Genomic DNA, 23,582 nt, shown 5'->3' on the forward strand with positions numbered 1-23,582 from the left:
AATTAGTCATCTCTAGAATGAAGTATTTTGTTATCTAAGGAACCAAACCCCTATTTTAACACTATTATTAGGTCTCAATTTTACGATTTACGCGGCATTTCTGTGGAACGTATAACCCCCGCGTAAAACCAGGGTCTACTGTATAGCCTTTGTAGTGATTATTTCAAATGCGCATATTATGTTTTATTATTGTTTGGAGAACATTTTACAATGAAGTTTGTATGATGTTTCATCGTTTTTTTAAATCTGAAACATTCATTTCAAAAATGTACGTCCGGTATATTGGATGTATCATAAGTTTTCGAATTTTTCACCTGCAAACATGAAATCTTGTCTATAAGATACTCCATGCCATAATACACTGACTATTATATAAAAACATGTTTGCGTTATTTATTTCATAATTCCAACTGAACGGGTTTCGCAGGTACGTGGTGACGTCACAAATTGACTGGTACAAATTAATTGTTACAGCCACGTCGCAGTGAAGTTACATGAAACCTATGTCAGCGTTTCTTAGTGTCCTGTACGATGTCACAACTTCTGTTCATTTGCGACCGTGACCATTGTGACTCGCAGTAATATCTATGTAACTATGGTGGGACATTTCGTCTATAAGGAAGAAACAAAAAAAAAAAAAAAAAAAAATTACTCTCGGATCGAAATGATCGGTTGACCTTTTAAAATTCAAAAAGCAATTTGTCATATTTTCAAATTACATGTCAATTGTGACAAAATTTGTTGTTCAAACCCCGAAAGCTCAGTGAAAGCAGTCTTGAAGAAAAAAAAAAATGCCTCCTCTGGCGCTAAAAATGGGGCGAAAATTCAGTACAATAAGTAGATTTTTCAGATTTTTGATAGTTGGTTTTTAATTGTAATCAGAGTCAAATGTCAGTTAATTCAATGACACATGATTTAACTGACCCTTTAAGGTTTGAACTTCAAATTTTTTTCACAGTTCACATACAGGGTGGTTATAAAATAACGTGAGGCGTTCAGAGCCCTCTAGCGAGCGAAGTAGTGGATGAAACATTGCCGAATTTTTAATGGGCATACACATTAAACCATGGGATTTCGATTTCTGAAATAAAAAAATAGTACCAAAAATCGCCACGAGGGGGAAATTGTGGCGTTGAAACGGTGTATTACTGTGCGGATACGTACTACCATTTTAGGGGGGGGGGGCATGCTGAGGAATAACATCCTTCTCTTCCTCCCTACGGACAAACCTACGGCTTTAGGTGCGAAAAATTTCTGAAACTGCTTGGGTGGCTATAAAAAGCACCAAATCAGCCAGGAATAATGGAAACCTAATACGTTAAAAAGTTAATAATTAATTTTATAAGCAATGAAAAGAAGTAGCATTTCAAATCCATATTTTAAATTTTTGTAATTAAATAAAAAGATTATTGCACTCATTTATATTTGATTCATTAATTATTGTTTGAACACAATACAGATGGATAGAGGGGGGGGGGGTCATGACTCTCTTGACCCTCCCCCTGCATCCACCCCTGTTGCCAGTCGCAAATTTCAGTTACTCAAAAATAACAAATTTGTATTTTCGCATCATCTTATAGTGTTCACGCTTCGTATAAATCCAATTAATATTGCTTAAACTATCTTCCTTACATACTTTATTTAGGTGTGCAAGTGTTCATTTCTCTTATTCTTCGACGTTCCTGACGAAGTTATGAAAACTCGTCTCATGGAGAGAGGGAAAACGAGTGGCAGAGCCGACGATAACGAGGAAACAATTCTCAAACGCCTGGACACTTTCCATAAGCATACGCAACCCATACTGGACCATTATGGAGATAAAGTGAAAAAGGTAATATAAATAAACTTTAGTTATAATTATTAAAAGGTCGTGGTGGCCTGATCGGTAAGGCATTGGACTTGGGGCTGGAGGGTCTCGGGTTCGATCCTCGCTGGTCGAAGTTCCAACGTCGTCAGTAATGGTGACTGGGCGACGTTAAATATGCTCATGGTCACAACGTCCTCCAAGTGAAACGATATCTCTGGGGGTGCCAGACCAGAAAGTTATTCGGCTCCTGGCCTGGTTATAAATTCTCAAACTGCACCACCATCTATTGATATGTCTTCTGAAGGCAAGGCGCCTGGCACACTCACACAGTCCTTCATAGTTTGAGGGCCAGAGGTCCCTTCGATAGTTGATAATTATTAAGGTGTAATTTTAGGGAACCTAGCACATGCTGTGTGTCCGACCATTGGAGGGAATTGTAAAAACCCCTTAAATCATGTATCTCTAACTGGGAGGTAAAGGACACTACTGAACTAGTGCCATGATAAGTCCATCGAGACAAGTATCCTACACTGTTAACAAAAGTCCTGAAATTTTACGGTAAAAGTTATTGGCATCCATGTTGCCAGTAATCTCCTAAAACCTTACAGTAAAAATCCTATTTTACTGTAAAATATTCAGATAGGAAAACGCTACATGCGAGCAGCAGGTTTGAACACGATACCTTCATAATGGCAGGCGGCTTTGCTGACCACCATACCAGTTGTGACCCATCGAGTGAGGGGGAAGTACGGTGGTTATGTGTTTCGCACTGTAAGTCACATTGTGTATCAATTAGCATTGCAATCGTTTATTTTTTCGATGTAATATCCTGTAAAATTTTTCTGTATTGTAAACCCTCCATTTTACAGTAACATTTACCATAAAAGTTTCCTAAATTTTTAACAGTTTATCCTTCCAGCAAAAAAGAAACTTTCACTCACGAAATTTAAATTTGCAGTCAACATGAACGAGCAGGAAAACTCCCCCCCCCCCCTCCCGAACAAACTTGGAGGGAGACTTGATTGATCTTTGAAAGAATCTAAATCGGTTATGAGTAAGCTTAACTGAAGTAGTACCTGGGCCGTGGTAGCCTGATCGGTAAGGCATTGGACTCGGGGCCGGAGGGCCTCGGGTTCGATCCTTGCTGGTCGAAGACCCACCGTCGTCATTAAAGGGGACTGGGCGACGTTAAATATGCTCGTGGTCTCAATGTCCTCCAAGTGAAACGATACCTCTGGGGGTGCTAGTACCAGGTAGCTATTAGCTCTTGGACTAGTTCTAAATTCTCATTAACTGCTCGATCCGGTGATGGTGCTGCCATCTATCGGTATATAAAAACAATGGAGGCAAGGCACTTAGTATGCAGTCCTCGACATAAATGCAGTTGAAGTCGGTTGTGACTCTTGAATAGTGAAGTAGTACCTAGTGGTTACTTTAAATTATAATAAATATTTATCGTCTTGTGGTCTCAATTCAAAGCTTTTATCTTCTTTATAGTCGGTGGAGTTTGTGCAAAAACATTTCACTTCCGGATACCAGTATGAAATTTTGTACAGCACTTATGTTCATATAAGAGAGCAAAAAAACGCCGGGAGGCAATCGATTGGAGGTCAAGACCCCCTGTGGTGACGTCATCAAAATGGCCGCCATGTATCGGTTAATACGTCGGTTTAACTGCTTAAAACTCCATAATAGGTCATATTTTTGTAAAATTCAAATACATTATCTGAAAGTCGTTTAAAAAAGCTCTTCAACAGAGCTTAGTTTTATTTTCTACTAACGGTACCCGCACGGCTTTGCTCGTAGTAGAAAAATTAAAAGGTCATTTCATTCGCCTGTATATTTACAAACAATGGATGATGAATTTTTCCCCAATTTGCGATGTTAATTTTCTCGGCAATTTTACGGTTCCTTCCTTCCTCAGTTGCACGACAGCCCTGGGTTGGCCCTGGTCTTCTCAACATTTTTTATGTTACCGTTCCACGTTATGATAATTTTGTAATTTACTCGTCCACGATATGATAATTTGCTCGGTAAAATGTTTTTAAAATTGAAAAAGAAAAAGAACAAAATCGAATTTTCGAAAAATCGCTTCGAGATGCACACCCGCATGCTACAAACAAATTCTCTGCCAAATTTCATGGAAACCGGCCGAACGGTTTTAGGTGCTATGCTCGTCACAGAGAGACATGCGGACAGATATCCCGACAGACATCCAGACAAACTTTGAACTTTATTATTAGTAAAGAAGACAAATAGTTTAATAATTATTACAGTATCAACGTGAAAATTGATAGGAAAACAATGACTTTCCTGTGTTCTGCAATATTGGAGTAAAACTTTTACTGTTATACCTGCATTATAAAAGAACCTTTCCAGTTTCATTAAATTTAAATTTGCACTTCATGTTTTAACACTTTTTGTCAGTATTTTACTTTTATATTGAATGAAAGAAAGGTTAAAATGCAGAAATAATCAAAGTCACCTCCAAAAATGGATCGAGAACTTAATTATTAATGCTATCGTATAATAAAACAATTTTGTTAAAATGCTTACATTTTAAACATATAAGAGAAATAGACGAAAATTACATGTTTTAATAACAAAGAAAAAGTAGCTGTTATAACAAAAACAGTAATAAGTTTTTTTAAGGAACGTTTTACGTATTGCACTGACCCTCACAACTACAAAGAAGTGTACAATTCAGACCTGATCTGACGCATCGACAGCGTGTAGACATCTCTTTGCACTTGCATGATATAAGTTCCTGTAATTTCTGCATTGTTATTTTGGGGTATGCATACCAAAGAGGTTCAAACTCTTCACCGATTTTTTTCCATCCCCACTGATATGGATCCAAGAGCTGCAAATTTTGCTGAAGACATTTTGTCCATAGTAAACACTGCAATATTGTTCTCTTAAGGTGATGCAGAAAAACGTTGCTAGATGTTGTAATAAAATCAACTGGTCTGTTTTGCTGGGTGAAGAAAATTCTCCTAGCCTCATTTACGGTTTCCATTGAGCTTGTTGAATGATGCGTCAAGACTACGAAGCGCTGAATAAGTAGAAAATGCTCATCTTCTTCATTAATGCTCTCAGGTACTTTAGTATAGTACAAAAAAACTTTGTCAACATCTCTAATTGCCATCCACATTTTCCATACAGTACCTAGTTTTACCAATGCTGGCAAAACTAGACACCGTGTGCTCATATAAAGGGATGGGAAAAAGGTAGAAGATCTGTAACACCTTGTGGAACTTTATGGTGCAAAACGTGAATGGGAAGATACCGTAGATATTTTCCACTTCCACACTCCACCCATAGCTCTTGCAGTTTCGGAACTCGGAACATAGCAATCACTACATCATCACTGTCAACAGTTTTCACGGTGATCTTTACATGACCCAAGTATTCTATTGCATGCTGCACATAGAGGAATAGCCTCGCACCGGCTTCTTCGTGGGATACGGGAAACATGGTTTCAAAATTGTTCTTGACTGAAGCAATTGCAGTGTCTTTGTACGAGCATACAACCTGCTTCCCATCTGGTAGATCCATCTTCACGAGAGTTTCTGCCAAAAATTCGAAAAGCTCCACTTTATTTTTATCTTTCGCAAGAAATTTAGTAAATGACTTCGGTATCAAAACATTGGATTTAATACTTATTCTTGGTCCAGATCCTCTCCATTGTCTCGTGTCGCTTTTCAAACTTCCTTTTGAATACCCGTCAAAAACCAAATCTACCCTATGAACACTTTTTCGTCTCATTAATATGTACGGCTTCATAATCTGATCGCAGTATTATTGGACAGTTCGAGCAGACTGAGGAACAAGCATGTGAATCAGTGCAGCACCATCAATGAACAATTTAGTTCCGGAATAGCCGTCAAAACCAGTCCAGTTGATTGAACGATACAAGAAACTACGCCGGACTTTTTTCTTGGTTTCCTAAATTTGCCAAGATTGGATATAGAAGGTAGACACGAGCTGTTTTCATGAGAAAAAAAATTCTTTTCCATCCTTTTGAATTGCTTGGCAGGCAACATATAGCTTAGCAAAAAGAGTGCTGCCCCTCCTCAAATTAACAATGTTTTGCTTGTCTTTGGACTGAACAGAAATATTTTTCTGCTCATCAAGAGGATATTGTTTCTTTTAATAACATCATGTATGGATAATTTTCTTAACACTAAGCGATCTTCTACAAATGTATTGAATTGACTTGCGTTGACATCACAGCAATGGCACTTTCTTCCGAGAGAATAATTTTGTTGCTGTTTACTGTAGTTAAATCGTCATCTTCGAAAGGATTCCCGTGTTCTTCAAATATTTCTACTAGGCAGGAAACATGAGTTTCATACCGAATAAAAAAGCTTCTAGTATCTTCATGTATCTAGTATCTAGCTTTTCAGTAGTGACGTCAGACTTTAGGCTCTGATTTTCTTCAAACTCCCCAATCAGGCGCACAACTTCCGGTCCAGCAACCATCCATTGTATTAATGACGCCTCAGGAATTAAACGTGATAGATTAGTTGATTTTTAAATTAATTTGTTGTTTTGCTCATGCAAATGGTCGTGTGCCATCCTGGAAAATTTCCTCTCAGATTTGGAGCCAGATATATTTTTCCTATGAAACTCTTGAAAAATAGCTGGATGCATCTCTACTGCTTCAAATTGCACAGAAATACTGAAGGCCATCGGGCATAATTTGTATGATCAAACCAAACATCCATGGACATATGTTCTCAAGAGTGACAGTAAAATCTGAGAAATTTCCTTGACGAATAGTACGCATCAGATTTAAAAGTATGCATTCTAGCTCCATGGTGATCTTTCAGTAAACTGAGGCGATTCTTCTGATCTTCGCTTAACCCAGTATGTACATGTTTTGTCTATATCTTTTCGATTTTGAAACGCTTTCTCTAACAGAACTTGGAAAGTGGTTACTGCAAAATCGTGAGCGTGTCGACTTCACTTCACATGCGAAACTTTTTGTGTTCTTTCTGCTCTTCCTGATGTTGTAACATTAGCTTCTACTAGGAGTTCAGTTCATCCACTTCCTTCAATTCATGTACCTATTGCAGATAAAACGGCCATTTCTATATGTGAAGACCACCTAACATGACCAACATTTTATCTTCGCTATACTCATTCAGCATAGCCCACTGAATAGATTTTAGCAGGGGTAGATGGGATCTAGATTACAAACATTCTATTCATTAAATATTTTACTTTTTCAAAAGCACATGAAAGAAATGATTGCAAGCTATGTTAGTATTTTGAGGTCACATGGACCAAATGAAGGAGAAAAATTTATTCTAAAAAATATTGCGAGTTTTAAATACGTTTTGTTTATTTTAAGGGAATGAATACAAGCTATATATATATATATATATACAGTGAAACCCCTCCTAACGGACACCCCTTTAATGCGGACACCCCTCTTATGCGGACAGTTTTTAATTCCCCGGCAGAGAGACATTAAACCTAATGTATAAGGAACCTCTCTCGTACGGACACCCTCAAATACGGACACGGACACCCTTTTCGAAGTCATTTACATTGATATATCCTTTTTTGCGGATAGTATTTAAAACTTGAGAATTAAATAGCTACTCCATTGAAAGGCTTCATTTAATGCAAAGTCGACCAGCTTATACGGAGATAAAAAAAATATTTCTTTGCAATTTTACTTTGCATCTACTGCGTAGCAAAAAATTTTCAGCTTGACACCGAAATGCATTTTTCATTCCAAAAAACATCATCAAATCGTCAAAAATAAAAGAAAAGAAAAGAGAAAATGATTATTCTGCAAGTTTCTGTCTGTATACCCCCACCCTCCCCCGTTGCCTTGTTCCTTTTCAGATGACTAACAAGCAGGCGTGTTGTGTCTAAGTGGAGCCGAGTTGACGCGCCATCTAACAAAAATATTTTATAGAGAGTAAAAGTAAAGCCAATGCAATATCATAAAGTAAACTTAAGGGTAAAAGCATTCAGTTGTTTCATCGTTCTCATTTAAATGGCTCTGAATACTCATCGTCAGCGTCGTACTCTTTCTCTTAAAGAAAAAATTGAAGTTATAGATTTCGCAGAAAAAAATAAAATTGGAATACGGAACATTGCTGAAAAGTTTGGTGTGGGACGCACACAAATTTGCTGTATATTAAAAGGAAAAGAGAAGTTTAAGAAAGAATGGTTCATAAATGGAAACCAAGAGAAGAAAAAAGATTTTCCTAAAAGTAATGCCCTTGCAGTGGATGAAATTGTGTTTAAATGGTTTGTGTCCGCAAGAAGCAAAAATATTCCGATTTCTGGCCCTATTTTACAAGAAAAGGCGAAAGAAGCAGCTACTGAAATGGGTATAGAAAATTTCAAAGCTTCCAATGGATGGTTAGATCGTTTTCGAACGAGACATGATATCGTTTTTAAAAAAATATGTGGTGAATCCAAGGATGTGGATGCTGACGTTTGCGAGAAATGGTTTGAGAAAGTGCCTAGTTTGATTGAAAATTACGAGTTATGTGACATTTATAACATTGATGAGACCGGTTTGTTTTATAGAACTCTGCCAGATAAAACCTTAACTTTACGGAAAAAAAACTGCTCTGGTGGCAAAATCTCCAAAGAACGCTTAACAGTTTTGTTGGGTGCCAGCATGGATGGTACAAAATTAAAACCAGTTGTCATCGGAAAAGCAGCCAGACCTCGGTGTTTTAAAGGACTGGATATAAAAAAATTACCTGTAGACTGGTATTCAAATAGAAGAGCGTGGATGACAACCAGTGTCATATCTGATTGGCTTGTAACTTTTGATAAGAAGTTGGGGAGAGAAAAAAGGCATATTGTTATTTTTATGGACAACGCGCCCTCCCATCCCAAAGACTTTCACTTGAAAAATATAGAAATAGTCTTCTTGCCAGCAAACACAACATCGAAATGCCAACCTATGGATGCTGGGATAATTCAAGCATTTAAAATTCAATACAGACAACTAGTTATGAAGCATTTAATCAATAAAATGGAAGAAACTAAAACAAGTAGCGAATTGTCCAAAACAATTGATGTGTAAGATGCAATCAGCTGGGTTAAGCACGCATGGAAAGAAGTTAAAAAAGAAACAATAGTAAGTTGCTTTAATCGCGTTGGATTCAAAAAAGGATCTGCCACAGAGGAAATTGACAACGAAGTTGATTGTGACAATGATGGATCCGATTTGCAGTCGTTAATGCAACAAGCAGGGTTCACAAATGTGACCGCTGAAGACTATTAACGAAGATCATACAGTTGAGGATGACGATGAAGATGAACTGTCCGTAAAAGAAGACGTTAAAACAATTAAAAATGTTAACGAAGCTTTAAGCGTATTAGATGGACTCAGGGAATTTTCAATTAAACACAACAATCCTAAAGGACTAGACTTGGTACAAGAACTTAAGATACATTTCGAAAATGAAAGACTTTCATCGATCAAAACATATCAACAGACATCAATCGAACAATTTTTTAAAAGTACAAATTAGGTATGTAATTTTTATGCGAACCTGTTATTTAAATCTCTTTGAGTGTGCAAAACTGTAATATTTGAATTTAACCTGATAAAATAATTGTTTATTATGTATATGTTGGTAAAAACTAGTAAATTAAAAAAAATCTATGCATATGAAAGAGTAGAATTCACACATATTTCATTTAAGATTTCAAAAAACATAAACAAATAACTAAAGTTAATTAAATTAAAAAAACCTCTGTAAAGCGGACACCCCTTTCTTACGGACAAAAAAGTTTGTCCTGTTAGTGTCCGTAATAGAGGGGTTTCACTGTATATAAATATATATATATATATATATATATATATATATATATATATATATATATATATATATATATATATATATATATATATATATATATATATAATAATTTTAATGCTAGATGGAACCAACAATTGAAGTTATCGATTTCAAACCGTGTAATAGAATTATATGACTCACCTTAATTTGATATTATTTGCTACAGCATTAACCAGTCAAATATTCAGTTATTGAAAATTATATCTGAATAATAAACATATCACTATGGAATTAATTATTGCTGATCACTATGGAATTAATTATTGCTGAGAACAGCAGAACTGGAAAGAAACGAGCTAGGCGGACTACAATCCAAAGTTACAGTTTGTTGGCGGGAAAAAAATCGAGTAGTCGTTCTGATTTATGCCGCTAGACGGCAAACGTTCGCACTTGCAGGAGAAGTGAATTATTGTGTGACAATACATATACAGTGGCTCCCAAAAGTGTTCGTACACCTACGACTTTCAATGAAATAGGCCCTTATCCATTGGTTAGAATTAATATTTCGGAATAGGTATTTTATTATAAGATCTATGATCTATTTTTAACAAAATTATATGAAAATTTTTAATAAAACATTAAAACTTAATTTTTTAAAAATCAAAAACCAAAAAGTGCCGGAAATTTTATCTCACGAAAGTTTTCGTACACTTTGAAAAAATGTCAAAAAATTAGTAAATAATCTAACTTTTTACTAAGTTATTATTTAGTAGGATATCATGCAGTAACAACAACAGCTTTTAAACGTCTGGGAATAGATTTCATTGTTTTTTCTTTCTTTTTTTGTGCAATTTCTGAGTAAGTGTTCAGCCGCACTATGAGTCTTACTGTTTCTAGTTCGCTTTTTGTTTCAATGGTGTATTTTGGTAATCTAGTCACCAGATATCTCCAAATATGTTCCATTAAGTTTAAATCTAGCGATTGAGAAGATATTTCTAAGCTTAAGGACAAATTTTGAGGCACCAAACGCGAACGTGTGCTTCTTATCGTTACCTTGATAAAAAACAAAGTTGTTTCCGATTACCAAATTTTGGGGTAATAGTTTTAAGGGGACGGTGGACATTAAGTTACTTTTTTTTTAGTTTTCACAGTAGAAACTTAAAACTTTGTGTGCATATGTATTTAAGCATAAATATATACAGTACCACAAAAAAAAAAAACAAAAAAATCGATTCCAACTTACTTTAAAATTTAAAAAATTTAAATATTTTTTGAAAAATTTAAAATGCTCCATGCGACTTAAATTTTTACATTTTTGGAAATTTTTTGTCATTTTATTACTAATAAATCATCCCGAAGAAAAATTGGTATTAATTAGTAAATTCCTTAAAAATTAAATTTTTCAGATTTTTTTTTAAAACACTTCGATAAAATTTTCCCGAAATTTCTGCTGCTAGTATGTTTTGGTTGTGTTTTTTAAACCTTCCTGAAGATGGATTCTATAATGCATACCATGTTTTAATATTTGGTAAACCGTGTAGCTAAATTATGAATTTCGTGTACTTTGAGCGAAAATTGTGTCGCATGGAGCATTTTGTAGGTATGAAAATCGAGAAAATTTCGTTTCGTGTAAAACACAATTAAAGTATAATTTTGCACTTAACTTTAAAATTTACCTTCCAAAACCCCATTTTCAGTGGTTTTCATTGTCAATACATATTTAAGCATGTTTTCTTACAAGAACAAGATTTATATTTTTTTTTATTATACAGAAATTGTAGAGAAATAGTTCTATGTATTTCTCGATTTTTCTCAAATAGCAGCCTAAATACGCGTTAAACTTAAATTTACAAACATTAAAATCCTCCAGCTGAGTAAGTTTCACCTTCCTTAAGAAGTATTTTATTATTTTTTACTGCTTTGCCAAATTTTTTGCTGATTCTTTTTCTTTTCCAGTCAGTAGAAGCTCTGGTTTCACTCTGAGCAATGCGTCGTTTATCACGTCGCTGTGCAATGGACGCAGAACATGAGTTCACTTCGTCTTCGGTACCTAAACTATTTAGGCACCCAAAGTTAAATTCGCTCACCGCAGAAATTACTGCAATTTCAAGTCTTTTTTTACAAACAAAAGTTTCCTTTGGACACTTATTCCAAACTACGCTGTGGAAACTTTCATTACTGTTCTGGGTTTTGCCCGCTACACACCGAGATAGCAGTTCATTACTTGCCAGTCTTTGGTACACCGGCAAAATTTTTGAGACAACATCTTCAGCTAATTTAGTCTTCATTTTGCTATGTGGTTGGGGTTTCTCATTTCTTGATAGACTACGTTGGAAAAAGCACCATGAAGATGGACCTTTTGGACATTTATTGTGCTTCGGAGCTTTGTCAGTTGAAGAGCAATGGTACAGCGTTGCATAAATTGCTGTCTTCATCGCTTCGACATTTGGTGCATTATCTTTTATCGCCTTTCGATAAAAACTTGTTAATTTCTTGATTGTGTCCTCCTTCAGACTGCCTTCTTTACGACCACCAATAGTTATGCCTTTAGTAGACCACTCTTTAACTTTTCTTCGAAGCCCAGTCCCTAATCGCTTGGCAACATGGTTGATGCATTCTTCTTTTGTAAGTTTGATTTCAGATCCATACAAGTTTAGCTCTGACAGATGCATATAAGTTTTTGAATCCCCATCAGAGAGAATACCTGTGTATCTCATGCCGCAAGTAGAGACAGATCGTTTCCATATGAGCTCTGCAGCTGCCATCTCCATTGAACCAGAAGATCCTGTATAATTAATACAACATTCTGGCTTGTGTCCCTCAAACCATGCATAAAATTCAGCACTTTCTTCACCAAGATCTCTTTTGGCAGTCACACATTCTGCACAATATTTCGATAGTATCTCGTAGTCGATTACTAGACCTGTCAATATATCGATCACGATCCCGATACCATAGAGTGATGTATGTCCACGTTTTTGCCACGTCCCATCAAAAGAAACAGTTATATTGATAACTTCTTGATTTGTGAGACTAGGGTCCAGCAGTTCATGTTTTTTGCGTACAATACTACGCGCAGTTTCAAGAATATTTTCTTTGAAAACCTTCTTTTCGTCATATAGCATGCGTAAACAGTTTGAAAATGTCTTTTTGTCTATTGCGTTGATCCCAATTGCCATTGAAAACACTTCCAAGGCTGCGTGCCCCCTTCCAATATTTAGGAATGCTTCTACAAGTTTCTTATTTGCATCAAAGCATTTTGTTTCATTTACACGAGGACTGGAAAACACCGAACTAAACACTTTACGACATGTCTTACAAATAAGTTCAATCTTGGTCGAATATCCAAATGCGCTTTTTGATGACACATCTAAGGAATTGGTAAAGCACTCATCGCATTTTACATTGCACAATAAAGGTGACCACATATCAGCACTCATAAATATGTAGGAAGAATCATCTTTTGCAGTGACATCAACATCATTAGAAGAGGAAAATTCGTGACTTAGCTTTTTTACGCTAGTAGAATTTTTGTTTACCTCTTTTAAAATTTCCTTTGTTGCAGAACTTCGAGGCACATTTTCATTGGTAACGATATCACAATTATCAGAATTATCATTGTTGACAGCTGACCATCTCTTGCTAATATTTGCAGCACAAGAACGAGATTTTTTTGATGGTCTTGCTTTAGGTTTCCGGTAACGTCGGTTAACACAATGCATGATTTCAAAATAAAAACAACCCTAATAAATAACTAGCAGCGGCTAATAACACATTAATTGTGTAGTTTAGTCCTGAAAAGGACTGTTTTTAAAAAAAATAAAGTGTCAAACTAAAAAGAATTTAACAGCAGAAACTGATCAAAACTCTAAAATACTATCAAGATAAATAAAACTACTTAATCACTTGTAAACAAATCGAATCAGTATAATCACGGTCACAGTTAAGTAAAACCGTTGCCAAATGACAACATAAAATAATATTTTAATTGAAAATAATAGGAAATATTATTAAAATTTGACTTTTCCTGCTTTGTTTACATCTGAACAGCTGAGTTGGACAGGAGTATGTCATGACAAATCGTTTTGTGTTCTAACTTTAAGCAGCCGTAACTTTGGTAAAAAATGCCCAATCGCTAAGCGGTTTTTTGAGTTAGGTAGAGAAATGTTTGAAGTACAACAAAACTCAAAAATCAAAATTTTGATTTTTTAGTCAATTTTCGCCGAATTCAAGGTCCACCGTCCCCTTAAATTGCTTCTTAAAATATTTAAATGAACAGCATAATTCATTATTTCATCAAAAAATTCCAAATTTCTAAGTCCTGATGCTGAGATGCACCCTCACACAAGAACACCTTCACCGTCCAGATTAACCGATCCAACTAAGTTCTTAAGATTAAATTCCTCATTTTTTTCTTTCATTTACAATTATACAACAATTTAACCCAAAATGTTGAATTTATTTTCGTCTATAAGTAAGACGTTGTTCAAAAACGTTTTGAGCTTATTTATCATTGATTTTACGACGAAAAGTGTAAGCTTACTATTTTTCGTACGAACAAGAAAATTTCTGATGGTAGAGGTCCCATTTAATCTAGCAAATCAGAGAACTTGGCAAACAATTTTAGGTAAAAATTAAACGTAAAATGTTTTATTCAATTCTGCAGAAACTTTTTCAGTTCTGAAATGTGTATTTTTCATATTTTTTTTAACTATAAACCTCCGATCACTCTTTGTTAACTTTGCCAGTTGACCTTTTCTTACCTTCTTTTCGATCCTATTCTTGTCTTTAAAGTATTTTATCAAGCCCTTCACTATAGAATGGTATAAATTAACTATTTTAGAGACATTTCAAACCAATTTACGGCTACTGTGAGGGAAAAAATCAAATTTCGAATCGTGTTTGTTGTTTTTTACGCATACCTGCCATTTTAAAATATTAAGCAGAATATTAGGGAATAAATACACAAAAAATTAAAGGCAAATGACTTTACAGTATCATTTCAATGCAAAAATAATAAAAAAACCACATATGATAATTTTAATTATGAATTTATTCGAAACTATTTCAGTGTACGATGACTTTTGTGGCGTATTTTTTCTCTGTCTTTTCGTTTTTTGACAAATTTCAAAAATAAAATCTGGCAATATTCCAAAAAAAAACTACTGGGTTTTATTCAGAATGATATAGGAATGATGTGAAAAAAAAATTGGACTTCATATTCGAGTTCAGTTTTGCGTTATTTTGGTTTTACTACAAAATTTCAAGGTGTACGAACACTTTTGTGAGCCACTGTATGTATTTAATACGATAAGGAATTTTTAATTAAAAGTTTCAGAGCGGGTCAGATGAGGTGAAACAGTTGGAACAGTTCAATGAGAATGCACCCCCCTCCCGCCTCATGTAGTTACGTTTTTGCAGTGAAATTTTTAAAACTATTTACTAAGGGGGGGGGGGAGAACAAATGCATATTTTTATAGTTTATTTTAGAGTTTTTATTTAGTGTACCTATTTTTTACGGAAGAATGATTTCTAATGGCGTTTTGAGCAGTTAAACGAAACTTTTCACTTTTTCACGACGGCCATTTTGATGACCGAAATTTTAATAACTCTAAAACTACTTGTCTTAAGAGGAAAAATCAATCTCTGTTAAATAGATCTTTTAAAGCTCTTTCAGATGATACACATTCATATCACAATATACAGATCTATAATGTAGTTCTAAGCAGTCAAACGTACGTACTCACCTTTCCAGACGGCCATTTTGATGACGTTAATTGTAATAACTCTTAAACAATTAGTGATAGGAAAAAAATCCAATCACTATTAAACAGCTCTTTTAAAGCGCTTTTAAATGATATACTTTAATATTGCAATATTAAGATCCATAATAGAGTTTTAAGCTGTTAAACTAACGTACTTCTCTTAATAAGGCGGCCATTTTGATGACGTCATCACAGGAGGTTCATGACCTCTGATCAAATGCCTCCCGGCGGATTTTTGTTCTTAGATATGTACATAAGCACTGTGAAAAATTTCAGACTGGTATCCGGAAGTGAAATGTTTTGGGTATTTTTGTCACAAACTCCACGGACTATTACTAATAATAAAGCTGAAAGTCTCTCTGTCCGGATCTCTGTCTGTCAGGATCTCTCTCTGTCAGAATCTCTGTGACGCGCATAGCGCCTAGACCGTTGGACTGATTTTCATGAAATTTGGCACGAAGTTAGTTTGTAGCATGGGGGTGTGCACCTCGAAGCAATTTTTCGAAAATTCGATGTGATTCTTTTTCTATTCCAATTTTAAGAAAAAATTATCATAAGATGGACGAAATTATCATAACGTGGAACCGTAACACGGGCACATGCCAATTGGCGAGATACGAAATTATGATAACGTGGAACCGTAACATGAGTACAAACCAATTGGCGAGAAAATTCACCATACATTATTTGTAAATATACAGGCGAACCAAAAGACCCTTTAATTTTTCTATTACGGGCAACGCCGTGCGGGTACCACTAGTTTTACAAATATTTAACATTAAGATTCAATGGGTGGAAAATAGCAGTAAACTGACTTAAATAAAATACGGGACGTGTGAAAACGTTTTTGTTTACGACTTTGACATTCAGCCTACAACTAATATAAGAGCAAATACGATTCTGGAACGACAATGATGCAGAATCACGGCAATATGTACGGTGTCAGTCGAAGCTTGAAATCATGTCTCGAAATGCATCATTGAACATTTGTTGCTTAGGCCGCAGGCAACCAACAACAGTTGCGCGGAAACGATCGATTGCGTTTAAAAACGCTTTCACTCCCTGACATTATGGTTTTTACTACTCCTTAAGTCACATTACCACAAATATCTTTCTCTTAAAAGGCTATCGTGAAATAAACTCGTAAACAAAAATCGAATTTTCGAGAAATGAAACGAAAATATGAACAGCAGCATTAGAAAAACAAATTTGTGCAGTTAGAGCAATTTTTTGCAAATCTGCGCTCTTTTGATGCTGTAGTTTGCATTTTTACCTATAACACAAAAGCATAATTTTAACACAAACACAAAGGTTACTTTTAATATCAGTGGTTATCAAGGGTTCTGGGGGGTGTTCCCAAAACCTACCCCCGAGCTGCTCTACTCGATAAATAGCACAAATGGTAGGAGAAACTCTGTTTTGGGGCGAAATATGGTTAAAGTAAACCTATTAGTTTTCCTAAATTATCTAAATCAGTGGTGCCCAACCCTTTTCTGTCCGAGGACCGCCACCTCATATTAAAATAACTATCGTGGGCCAGAACACATATAAATTTTTAAAATAGTTCATTCTTTTCGAATAATAACATGGGAAAGTATGGAAAAGGAATGAAAATTACAAATCAATAACTACTGTTATCAATTACTTAAAGCTTATTTTAATGAATGCATCTGTTTTTCAGAAATTAATTTCTGAATATTTGGCTCAAAATTTGTGATATTGTCACTAATCGTGCTTTTCGGTTGGAAACGTTGAACAAATCAACGGGCCACACGGATCAGCTTCACGGGTCGATGTTGCCCGCGGGCTGTAGGTTGGAGCACCACTGATCTAAATCATGCTGTATAGTGGCTGCTGTACAGCATAAATCAGAAATACGTTTCAACGAAAGCCTACCTGTAAACTCTGCACGTGTTTTACTCGAAACTTAAATTTTACCACTAACACCTCTTTGCTTCTCGAAACCTCAATTTTGGTTATGTTTGAAGAGAGAGAGGACCATGGTTCTCCCCTTTCCATTCGCAAATTTCTAAGAACGAAAGCAGTGCCGGGCACTTACTAATATAATTAGTAACATCTAATCAGCTTGCGTTCAGAAACAGTGAAATCCGAACAGAATAATTAATGCAGAAAAGATTAAAATATATGGAGAAAATTAGATTTTTCTTCGTTATTATGAGTTTCTTGATGTTCTTCCTAGAATGCCTTGATCCAACCCAAAGTATTTTAATTTAAAAACTGCAATGCATTTTTCTTCTTTCCGAGAGTCTATTCTAGATGATCATTTATTTTTATCAAGTGATCGCCATTTAATCGATCTCATATTTTTGATAATTTTTCTCTGCGTCTTATTCTGCGCATTCTCTCTCTGCATGTTAATCAAACCATTTTTTCCCAAAAAATGGAAACTACTCACTAATTAACAAATGCTTTTGCGTCCTATCATTTCTCTTAAGTTTTATTGTTGTAATTTCCCTCAAGCGTTTTTATGTAGAAAACTTGCATTTCACAGAAAAGTTTTAATATTCAATAATAAATTTGCTGATATCTTTTCAATTTAATTTTCAACCTAAATTTATAATCTGAGCGTTTCAATCTAATCACTGACATCTGGTGTGTAATAGTGTGTTGTTTTTTTCATTCTTAAAAAGATAAAAGTAAAATTCTAACTTCTGAATTTTATTCTTGCAAAGTATTTGGTCTCTTCTCAAACATGAAACAAAGATTATAGAAGATTCCGCAAATATTGTTTCATGACTCACAGAAGCTGAATTGCTTCACGGTAAACTTCATTGAATTTGCAATGAAAAGCTCGTGAAATTTTACAACCGTTTGTGTACACCAGGCATCCTGTGCATAATTTTTTCATAAGTCTTTTAAGGTTTCATTATAATTCTAAATTATCAATTCCTCACTCTGAAATATATTTTCTGTGGAGTGTCACTTTATGCGTCTCTTACTTGCTCTTCCTTTGCTTTTGAAATGGAATCTCATTGCATGCAGTAAATTTCTAAGGACTTCATAAAAATTGTTTAGTTTGAAATTTTCATTAGGTTGAAGAGTTATAAAAAGAATTTCCAAAGACAAGATTTGATTTCAGAGTTTTTTTTTTACTTCCTTTTACAACGAGCTGATGTGTACATCACATGACTTCCTTTTACTCCAATTTAATGTCATTTTCTCATTATTGGCAGTTTTAATGTGGTTCAATAGTTTACTCTCTAAATATCACCAACAGTTGCCAAATTGGAACCAGATTAAAAAAATTAAAATAAAAAAAATAATAAAAATGGCCAAATTTGTCGCCAAGTTGGCGACAAAACTTGGAGACCAAAAGACTGGCGATATATCGCCAAGTGTCTGCCAAATTATAACACCACGTGAGTTTACATCGAAATTAACAATGATTTCCCCCCAAAAAGGGACAAAAGATCCCCTTTGGTGCATCCGAATGCAACCAAAATGGAAGGTGCACAACTAGTTAACTCAGGGATCGTCAAAATGGATATTTCGGGTGTCTGTACGTTCCTAGGCATATATCCACATGTGGTCGGGTTGAAAAAAAACTCAACATTCATTCGGGGGTGAGCAAAATGGAAATTAAGGCCGATTTTTGAGTGAAAATTTTTTCGCGAATACAATACTTCCTTTTTTTAAAAGGAAGTAAAAAAGGAAGTATTATATTCGCGAAAAAAAATATACTCAAAAATCGGCCTTAATATCCATTTTGCTCACCCCCGAATGAATGTTGAGTTTTTTTTCGACCCGACCATGCGTGGATATATGCCTAGGAACGTACAGACATCCGAAATATCCATTTTAACGATACCCGAGTTAATTACAAGTTTTCTCATGACGTCCGCATGTATACTTATGTATGTGTGCATGTGCGTATGTTCTTGCATAACTCAAAAACGGTATGTCCTAGAAAGTTGAATTTTGATACGTAGACTCCTAGTGGGGTCTAGTTGTGCACCTCCCTTTTTTGTTGCATTCGGATGTTTCTAAGGGGGTCTTTTACACCTTTTTGGATGGAAATCATTTTTAATTTCAATGCTGACTCAAGTATCGTTATAATTTGTCAAACACTTGGCGATATATCGCCAAACTTTTTGCCGCCAAGTTTTTTCCCTAACTTGACGATAAATTTGGCTTTTTTTTAATTTTTAAATCTGGTTTAAATTCGGCCAATACTGGTGATATTTAAATAGTTAACCACTGAATCACATTAAAATTGACAATAATGAGGAAATAAATCTGTGTAAAAAGTTTTTTTTTGCTTCCGTTCACAAGAAACTAGGGGTGAAAATATTTAGTGTTTCCTTGCTTACTCCAAGGCGCTATTATCATTAAATTGGCGTAAAAGAAAGTCATGTGATGCACACATCAGCTCGCTTTCTACCCTATTTTTTATTTTTTATGAATGCTTTCTTGAGGTATGCTGATTGAAGTTAGATTCTAAAAGCAAGACTTCTGACATGATAATTAGTGTGCTCTGTGCAGGCGTCACAACTATTGTTGCTTAGCGTTTGAAACTCGAAATTTAAGTTTAAATTATGCTTGTCAGCAGTTTTTTAAAAAATGGCGATTCGGCCTTATTAGGAACACGGGTTCCTCCCAACAAGTTCAACTCTGAAAAAACGCCAAAAAGAACAACAAAACTAAAAAAAAAAAAAAAGTCTTTATTGTCAAAAAAAAAAAAAAAAAAGAAAAGAAAAGAAAAACATTAAACCACATTAATTTACTCGAAACAAAATCAAAAATTTCATATTTACTGCAATGGAGGGGGGGGGGGGGAATCTTCACTTTCGAGAGTATGAAAAGACTCCGACTTAATAATTGTACTCAAAAATGTAATGCGAAACTGATTTCAAAAAAAAAAAAAAAAATAAATAAATAAATAAACACCTTACTCCAGCCATTCCATTTATTACTTTGTCTCTAAAATGATTTAAAATATGTTGAGGTTGTCATTAAAATTTCATTTTGCTTCTCCCCTCATTGCACTCACACGGGGGAGGCTAAGGGTACTGAACAATTGGGTCTGAGAAAGGAAGGGACCCGAGGAGCAAGATTAAACATATTTATCTCCAATCTTGACAAAATTGGAAGGGGCCCGCGGTCTGATATGGCAAGGGATCCTTGTAATAAATGGGAGGGGGGAGTATGTTCCCCTACTCCCCACACACAGAGCTCTTGATATTATCAGACATTTACCAACCCTTATATGATAGTTTACTTGTATGTACACATTGTACAGGTAAGAACTTTTGTAACCGAACGGCCTTCTTTCAGAAGATGAATCCTAGCTTAGCTAGTGTACCTACTTTCAAGTTTTTGTGCTTCATTTCTTGATGTCTGTGTTCCAGGTTGAAGCCAGTGGAACTGTGGACGAGATCTTCTCAAAAGTAACTCAAATCATCGACAACTGCAAGTGTTAACGATGTATGTGCTGTCAAAATTTTGCTTTTGTTAACCAAACATACGTTCAACATTCTGTTATTGTTCCCATTGTACATTGTTATCACTTGAAATAAATCCTTTTACGATGTTATATTTTGTACATCGTTTAATAGTTAAAATGATACATGAAATACACCGCCAGCTCAGTCAGTTCCGGCCGAGGACTGCAGTTTCGTGCTTATTAGCACTCATCAGCCAGGCATAGTAGTGACTGAGCTGGAGGTGGAAAACCTCTTAAGGAAGCCAAGAGTGCCTAACAAACTGGTAGCTAATGTAGAATTAGCGCTGACCAGACGAGTGACCGAAGCAATGGTTCGGTTCAACTCGAAGATTGAAGGCAAGGCTGGTATAGCCCTGGCTATAGGGCGGTAACTTACTGAATATACCAGCCTTGCCTTCAATCTTCGAGTTCAACCGAACCATTGCTTCACTCGTCTGGTCAGCGCTAATTCTACATTAGCTACCAGTTTGTTAGACACTCATGGCTTCCTTAAGAGGTTTTCCACCTCCAGCTCAGTCACTCCTATGCCTGGCTGATGAGTGCTAATACGCACGAAACTGCAGTCCTCGCCTTTAACTGACTGAGATGGCGGTGTATTTCATGTATTTCTGCCTTAGCCCTGGCTATAGGGCGGTAACTTACTGAATATAAGTTAAAATGATAGTTGGAACATTTTTTTTTATGCATACAAAAACCCGACATTTTGTTTTTCTTCTTATTCTCCTCAAAAGGCCTTTTGGATTCTAGCAGCCGATGTTCGCAAACGATTGCAAATGGCCGGCGTAAAGCTTGACCACGGAAAGATAGCGGGTGAACTGGAAGTGAAAACGGACCACTTCATTTTATAATAGGTAGAATCAGCAAGCTAGCGCAGGAAGTAAAATCTCGCGTTCTCGCTGATACTCCCTATTACAAAATGAAGTGGTCCATTTCCGCTTCGAGTTCACGCGCCATCTCTCCATGGTCAAGCTTTAACGGTCGTTTGTTTACGATAGCAAAGCAATCGTAGAAAATCCTTAAGGAATCGATGATAAAAAGTGGGTGAGGCCTTGGTGCTGGTAGCTCCACCAATTGATAAATCAATGCGCAATTGTTTATTTTCGTGGATTGTTGCGCAAGCAAATTAATGCACAGTCTTTAAAAATGATAGATTGCTCATTAATCTGTCTATTGGTGGAGATACCCGTAGGCAAATTCGATGCTATTCTAGCTTTCTAAGGAAAGTTGAAAAGAATGGAAGACAAACCCTGCTATTTTTGCTCAGTTAATAGTAACTTGGCTGTATTTTTTGTTTTTCTACGGAACTGCCACTATGATGAAACAGCGACTTTTTTGAAAAGAAGGCGACTTTTAAGCGAAAATAAAGGCAAAAATGGCGACTGTTCCAGTGAAATAACGTCTAAAATTTTAAAAATCCATATTATTTGTCTCTTTTTTCCTTGGGGGGGGGGGGAGAGGGGGGTTCAAAATGAACAAACTAGAAATTTATTTTTAAAATTACAGAACATAAAAAGAGAACTAGAGATGTACCGAATATTCGGTTGGTATTCGGTATACTGCATATTCAGCACACAAATCGAGTATTCGGTTCTGCAGAATACTTAAGTATTCGTCGGCAAACGATTAATCTCTACATAGTATAAAATGAAGTCTCCAAAAAGCGTATGTGTGTTTGAACTCGCAAAACTCGAGAACTACCCAGTCGATTTCGCTGAAATTTTCATAAATTGTTCCTTTAAGTCCTGAAAAGGTTTGCAGACCAGTTCGAAAAAAAATTTGATGCTCATCTTTGTTCTTTTTTTATTCCAATTCAAACCCAAGTTTCACATAAATTCCTGAATATGGCTGTGAAAAATTACTTGCGCACATTAATATTATATATAGTTGGAAAGAGTAGAATTTTCCACGTTCTACGTAATTTGTTTCAATGCTCTAACTTAATTACGGCGAGAGTTATTTACGTTTTCAGCTCGAATTTGGTCTAGGCTTAACCGAAATTCAGGCACTACATTCTTCATTAAACAATAAAAAGTGAAGGAATTGTTCCACAGTTTTCTATTTCACAACTTTGGAAAAAGCGACATTTTTTACTCTAGATTTATCTCGACCTACGACCGCAAAACTAAGCTTCTGTCTATAAAGGAAAAAAAAGTTACAAGCGTTTTTAAATCAAGTTCGAAAAATCATCTTCATTCAAGTTGTTAACCATTTTATTTTCGCGTTTCCACAGTTATTTGAACCATTGTTTCTTTCCTTATTTTGCATCTAATTCCTTAAACTTATTTTATTTCGTGTTTCCATGGTTACACTTTCAAAATCCATCTTTCGCATTTTAATTTCTTAAAAGTATCTCAATATCTGTCGTCAATGTTTGGAAGGGAAATTTTGCATGTTTTTTTTTTTTTCTTTATTTTCTTTTATTTAAGCCTGATTGTTGAATATACACTGCTTGACAATTGCTAAGGAACAATTACATTTTTTTGGAATAATTAATAACAGATAATGATTAAAGAAATAGAACGAAATACATAGTTAGTAAGGAGGATGTGCCTTTATTATAAGTACAAAATAATACAGATATTACTGCATTAATGAAGTAAAAACTTAAAAATAAAAAAATAATCCTACTTAGATGATTTTCATACAACACCAAAAAAATGATGTAGGTCAGAATGATGGAGATATGAGTACCTTAACATGATGTACGATTACCAGGGACACTGATGCACAATTTACATCTGTTTTCCATACTCCCCACT

General features: G+C 35.3%; 1 protein-coding gene across 1 annotated transcript in view; it reads left to right on the plus strand.

Annotated features, from left to right (window-relative positions):
- The window catches only part of LOC129224055 (adenylate kinase isoenzyme 1-like), a 72,853-nt gene extending 51,940 nt beyond the window's left edge, over window positions 1-20,913 (plus strand). Inside the window, exons 5-6 of the mRNA XM_054858455.1 lie at window positions 1,646-1,831; window positions 20,729-20,913. Of these exons, the coding sequence (XP_054714430.1) occupies window positions 1,646-1,831; window positions 20,729-20,800 (258 nt within the window). The 3' untranslated portion in view covers window positions 20,801-20,913. The remainder of the gene's footprint in view (window positions 1-1,645; window positions 1,832-20,728) is intronic.
- Window positions 20,914-23,582: the final 2,669 nt, after the last annotated feature.

The sequence above is a fragment of the Uloborus diversus genome, chromosome 6 (assembly GCF_026930045.1).
Source record: "Uloborus diversus isolate 005 chromosome 6, Udiv.v.3.1, whole genome shotgun sequence".
Lineage (NCBI taxonomy): Eukaryota > Metazoa > Arthropoda > Arachnida > Araneae > Uloboridae > Uloborus > Uloborus diversus.